The 6626-nt window shown below is 32.7% G+C and overlaps 1 protein-coding gene across 1 annotated transcript in view; it reads left to right on the top strand.

Annotated features, from left to right (window-relative positions):
• LOC110027597 (vacuolar fusion protein CCZ1 homolog B) overlaps positions 1 to 6626 on the top strand; it is a gene marked incomplete at its 5' end in the record, with an annotated part of 56329 nt that overhangs the window by 33747 nt on the left and 15956 nt on the right. Inside the window, 5 exon segments of the mRNA XM_020729094.1 lie at positions 1862 to 2045; positions 2177 to 2286; positions 4008 to 4106; positions 4212 to 4679; positions 5268 to 5423. Coding sequence (XP_020584753.1) covers positions 1862 to 2045; positions 2177 to 2286; positions 4008 to 4106; positions 4212 to 4679; positions 5268 to 5423 — 1017 coding nt within the window.

Genomic DNA, 6626 nt, shown 5'->3' with positions numbered 1-6626 from the left:
AAGAGCGGTCGGATTTTTCGGAGCCCACATAACTCTCCAAAGTACTTATTTTGGAATGTTATCATATGTTTTTTTCTAAAGCAACAAAAATCATATGTAGATCCTCCTTACCCTTTGTACTTATCCATCAAATCTCTCAAAAAATTTATAGTTTTCATTTTAGATTTGTTCGACTTAAATTCAAACTGATTTTGAGAAATTTTTATTTCAGATCATTGCCAATATTCAATTACTTTCTCTCATAACTTTAATGTATAGCACATTAAGTTAATTCCTTTATAATTTGCACACTTTTGCACATCCCTTTTATTCTTAAAATAATAAACCAATGGACATTTTATCCATTCATTAGACAACTTTTTAGTCTTAAAATAATATAGAAAAATTTAGTAAGTGAAAATTTTCCAATTCTCCTAAATATTTCCACCATTCTATTAGAATATTATTAAGTCATGCTACTTTTTCGCACGTCATTTTCTCTAAATTCTTCTCAACTTTTATTTTTCTAATGTGACAGTAAAAATAAAAAGATTTGTTATTATTTATGGTATTAAGATGGCTAAAGTCAATCGTATTTTTACAATCTTTATTAAAAAGTTTATCAAAATATTTTATCTGCTTACATTGATTATTCTTATTTAAGACAAATCCTTTTTGATTTTCTTTCTTAATATTATTTCACCATCAAATATTTTAATTCTTAAGAGATTTTTGTGTGTGTGTGTGTGTGTGTGTGTGTTTTATTTTTATGTTTTCTTGTGCATTATTATTTCACCATCAAATATTTTAATTCTTAAGAGATTTTTCTTTTGATTCTCTATGCACATTTTTTTAAACTTGCTTTATAGTATTCGTTAATTTATCCCACATAGCGTTAGTTTTTCATGAACATCATAAATCTTAAGATCTTGAAATTTACTCATAAAAATAATTTTATTTATCTTTTTGAAGTGCACACATCTAATTCTATAACAATATTTGATTGTAAATTTCATCTTTCAACATTTTATTTTTAAATTCATAATCGATAAACAATGTTGGACACTTAAATTTTCACATAAAATGACCTTAAATCTTTACAGTCTCGGCGCTTTATTTTTTCTCATAAGTAAATAATGAATTTGAATTTTACAATCTCAGACCAAATAATATAATTTCTTTCATTCAATGTGAACATAGATAGAAATTTTTGGTACGCACCTATAATGTAAAAAACTTTTGAAATTCGGGACATTATTTTGAAACGAAAGAGGATTTTCGCCTGCTAGAGTAGGTGCTTGTGGCAGATGGGGAGCAATGGGTTGTGGAGGACAGCAGGCGGTACCGTGGATTTTGGACTAAGGGAAAACTACAAAAAATAAACGTAGGACTCTTTTTTTCTGGAGCTTTGACATCATTAAGAGAGGGGAATGTATTTGGATGTTACGTATGTTTTGAGGGGGGCTCTTTCCTCTTTATTTATGTAATAATAGATTATAATTAGCAATTTCTATCTATGGAAATTGCTGAGTTCATTGAAAATTAAGGAAGATACTCTTGAGCTTGCACATATTTATTTTTATGAAAATCTGATATGGATTTTTGCTCCTTGAGGTTCATGGATTGCTAATGATGGATGACAAGCTAGGCGACTAGCTTTGCAGTCCATTTGATTGCCAAGCTGGTCTTTATTTATGTTTCCCTCTGAAGTTTGTCAGCCCAGACATACATTTTCCTATACTTGCAAGCAACTTTTTATTCATTTTTTATTTCTTAATTCTCATGATGTATAAAATTATAATGGATCTCTTTTTGCACCATCCCCTATCTATATTCCCTTTTAAGCTATTTGAGGTGAAATGATGATGCCTCTCATCTTTAGGTTGTTGAGAAGAGTAAACTTGCTGAATCGGCTTGGAGATCTGAAGCTCTGCGAGGAGTGTTAAAGGAAATATACTCTTTTTTTGTCATGTTTCATGGTTCTCTGAAAACTTTACTGGATAAACAACCAAGTGGTGAATTCGCTCGCAGTCATTTGTATTACTTTCTCACTGACTACCTCACTGGTAAACCTAATTGTGGGCATTCTGATAAGTTAACCTGCAAGATCCTTCATTTCAATTTATTTCATTGATGTTTGTTTGATTTCATCCATGTTTCAAAACTTATTCACTAATAAATGATTTTCTTAAAACAGATTTTACTATTGGTAAAAAATTTCAAATTCCTTCCTTCCGTGAATGTTTGAAGGAACGAGGAACTGTTCAAATGCTGACAGTATCAAGAGACATGGCAATTGAAATTCAGGTAGAATGAAGCAGTACAGTACAAATTATCCGCACGTTTGGATTTTGAAGAATCTGTAAGCTGCGAGAGAATTTATGTTGGTTGCATCATTTACTTGGATTGAAAGCTTAAATGTTGTTCCTTTTTTTATCGAGTTGTTTAAGCTTATATATCTTCTGTGAGTTAAAGAAGAGAGTTTGATAGCATATTGATATCCTTATAGATAATATGTGCTATTTTTAATGGCAATTTGAAAGGGCATTTGCCACTCAAGATAATGGAACATTATTTTAGACTGACGAGGTCCCATTGTTGTTCGAGTTAAACACAGTATATAACTTGAATGTTGGTCTTCAACGTGTTTATGCAGTTAATCTACTCTCTACCTATAGCTCCATACATGCTCATCATTACTGATGAGGATTTCCTCATTTAACATAATATAAAAATGAGTTACCTTTTGGTAGGAGATGCACAAATTTGTCCATGTTGAATCATCATCACCATGAATAAGTGAGTTCTGCCTTTATGATATTTTTTTTCCAACTACCTATGTTTGAGCTACATTTTCTTTTAATTCTAGTTTAGGTAAATATTTTTTAACATCTTCTGATATGTTAGCTTTGACCTTCTTTGTTTATCAGTCGTCCTTTCACATTGATTCCACCTCTCCTTATATTGGTGAATCAGTGCTTTTTTTTGCTTGTGTATGAAGAAATTAATTTTGTTAATTTAAAATTCTGTTAGATATTCTTTCTTTCCGTTTGTATTCCTTTCTCTAATAGAGTTTCATGTTATTTTAAAGACATACAAAAAATCCTAAAAATTCATGGAGCTATATGATTTCATCAAGTATTTAAATTTATTTTGTTTTACTTGTCCTGTTATGCTAGTGGCTCCCTTATGGCCAATTACTGCTTTCAACCAAACAGGGAAGTGGTTTGCAGGTAAATGCAGAAATGCTCAATAGTTAAGTACTAACACACTCGGTGCTGCACTGCAAGAACACTCTTGCCTTGCATGGCAGTTTGAAGGCTTAAAAGTGCAATCCTAAATCCATGGTGGTTGGATGCCACTTTGAAAACTTTTGTTGTACCCACCTCCTTGGTCTATAGGAAACATTTTAGGATAATTTAACTTGATTGGAATCGATAGATAGAAAATTCATTGTTATGCAATAATTGTTTTTCCTTGTTATATTTTTGGCATCTAAACCTATGTTACATCATTCATTCAACTTAATTGATGACTTTAGACCACTTTTGCAGTGGAGATGCATGTATTATATTCAGTTTTTTATTAGTATCTGGTCAGGCAGCCATTCTTCCTTGCCTTTTGGCAAATATAATGTTTGTATTTTAGTTTGTGCCTTTTGAGTATGCTTTGCTAAGCGGCTTTCCTTTTTTCATTCTTAACAAAATCTTTTTGATCTATGAAATTTCATTTATGTGAACTTATGAAACTTGTCCTTTTTTCTGCAGTAATAAGACCTTTGATGCAAAATTGCTTTCCTTTCCGAGTACCATACTGATAGGAGTGACATGGATTACTAGTCAGCTTATAGTTAGCTACAATTTCAACTCAAAACTTCTTAAATTAAACTAGCAGATTAGCATGCTATGATGATAATGCTATTGAGTACCCTGTGCGGTGATGGTGCTTTTGAGATAATTAAAATTGCTAATATTTTCCTTACATGTAATTTCTGTTACCAATTATTATTTTCTTTCTGTATTTGGCAGTCTTTAATTACAATGTTAGGTTCTCCAAGCGGTTCCAACATAACATACAACTCGCTCGTCTTATATCAAGATTTATTGGTTTCTACAACTCTTTCTCCTGTACGGTGGTGTTTTCTGTTCTTCCTGACATTCCTGAGAAGGCTTCAATTTTGGTTGTTAAAAGTTACATGTAACTTTGTTTTATGTTTTAACTGACCCCTGTAGGATGATACAACAAATTTATTTGCTTATTGTATTCTGAGGTTGGGTCCACATGCTTTATCCTCAAGTTCGAGTGTGAACTCCTGGTCCTATTTAAGAAAATCAAAGTCTGCATCTAACATATCCTCTAGTTCATCTGCTGTTTATGCTGGTTCAAATGGGTCACAGGGTGCATCTCGCAATAATTTTCCTGGGGAAGAAGAAAGTAGGACTGTTAATGTGCTACGGCCTTTACAACGGGACAAATGGTCCAAAGGAGGGGATGGTTTTCTTGTTACTGATTTGTGGGGTACAGAAATTGGCACTGCGTTGCCACGAACCCCAACAATTTGGCTTCAGCAGACACAGGAACCTACATATCTTTGTGTTTATCAATACAAGAGCCTCACTATAGTTCTCCTCATTCCCGTGTCTTCTTTGATAAATGGCGAACAAGGCATAGCATTGGCTAAGAATCAACTTCTTGAAAATGTAAGCATCTTTTCTGCAGTAGATTTTCTAATTTTGTTCGATTTGGCTTCAATGTTAATACATCTTGGAAAATGCATTGTGAATGTTTGCTTCCAACCACCCTTCATTCCTTCATTGAAAGGCCTTTATAGTTGTCGAATTCACATTTTTTTATCAATTTATTTAAGCATCAATCTTGTTTTATTAGTAACTTTTTTGAAGCATACATTCATACCATACTATCATTAGCCTATTTTTGTAGCTCCTCTTTGAATTTGCTTTGTTTTTGTTTCTGTTTGGTTAAATATATTTTTTATTTTTGTTGGATATTTGACAATATAAAAAGATTCATGATGTTGAAAACTTGTCATACTTCCTAAGAGTCGGTCTTAAATATTTACTGCTAATCATAATGCTAATCGGCATTCTGCATTTCAACCTGTTGTTTTATGTACTGCAAATTGCTTCTGTGTTGCTTAGTTTTTCTCTCTAATTCAAAGGCCAGCTTTTGATTGCATCTTAGAAACACAATTTTATCTTGTGCCTGCTACAGAAGATCAACATTATGCAAACTGCTTTCTTAAGGGCCGCTTTATAAATTTTCTTTAGGTGTCACAGAAGATTGTGAATATTGAGGAGAAATTATCCAGAGGATGGGGTGGAGAAAATGCTTATCATGTGAGTGGTTATCGCTATCTGTTGCTTGATGGTGATAGAAATATTTCAAGGGCTTCTCCACCAGCCAAAGTCACAACTCTGAGCAAGGTTTGCATGTAAATACTAGCATTTTCCAAGAATAACATTTGCAAATTGATCTGAGTAACTAGGACGTAGCATCCTAGCATTCATTAATAGGTTTAAAGGTGTCATTTTTCAAAAAACTTGACACTGCCATTTTTTTTTTTTTGAGAAAAGTGCCAATATGGTCCCTCAACTTTTTAAAGGGGGTTATTTTAGTCCCTTACTTTTAAAAAGTGTCAAAGTAGTCCTCAACTATTTTAAGAGGGGATGAAGTAGTCTCATTGTTAAAAAAAAATCTCAAATTGTGGTTTAGGGTTATAAAAATAGGGGTATTTTTGGAATTATGTTTTTTAGGAGGTCATGGGCGAAAGTTCAAGAATATTGGTGTTAAGTGTGAGGTTTTTTCATGTCATAGATGAATTTTTTTTATTCATTTATGATTCATCGACCTTTCTTCCTACTATTGTTGTTATAATTTAGAAGATTTGGCTTGAAGTGATTTTTTTTATATGAGAATATAAGAATTTTCTTTTATACATTACGATAGCAATAAGTCATTTCAAAGTTTGAAGTGGTTAACACTGCCGTTGCCGGTCCCAAGCCCGGATGCGAAAAGTGGAGGGTTGTGTTAGGTAGTCGACAGCCAGCGTAAAACTTGTCGAAAAAATCATGACATGAATCCTTTTGATCATTGTGTAAGTGCTAGGGCGTCCCCTGGAAGCGACGCGCTGTATAGCCTGGATACAGTGAAAAGTGTGCAAGGGTCGCTATACCGGCGCCCGGGTGTAGTGTTAAATAAGCAAGGGTTCCCACATTACGGACGAATGCGGGTAAAGAAGTTAGTCCATGAAACTAATGAAACTAATATTAGGATAGGTTCTTGGAATATAGGTACTCTCAATGCTAAATTAATAGAATTAGTTGATATTATGATTCTTAGGAAAATTAATATCTTATGTATTCAAGAAACTAAGTGGGTTGGAGAAAAGGCTAAGGAGATTGATAATTTAGGTTTTAAACTTTGGTATTCTGGTAAGAGTCGCACTAGAAATGGTGTAGGTGTAATTATAGATAAGAGTTTGAAAGATAATGTTGTAAATATTAATAGAGTTGGAGATAAAATTATAGCCCTTAAGATTATCATTGATACTAAGATTTTTAATATTATAAGTGTTTATGCTCCTCAAATAGGTTTAGATACAGGGTCTAAAGATAAATTTTGGAATG

The sequence above is a fragment of the Phalaenopsis equestris genome, unplaced genomic scaffold (genome assembly GCF_001263595.1).
Source record: "Phalaenopsis equestris unplaced genomic scaffold, ASM126359v1 Scaffold000428, whole genome shotgun sequence".
NCBI lineage: Eukaryota > Viridiplantae > Streptophyta > Magnoliopsida > Asparagales > Orchidaceae > Phalaenopsis > Phalaenopsis equestris.
The sequence above is the reverse complement of the archived record's forward strand: the minus strand, read 5'-3'. Positions and strand labels throughout refer to the sequence as shown.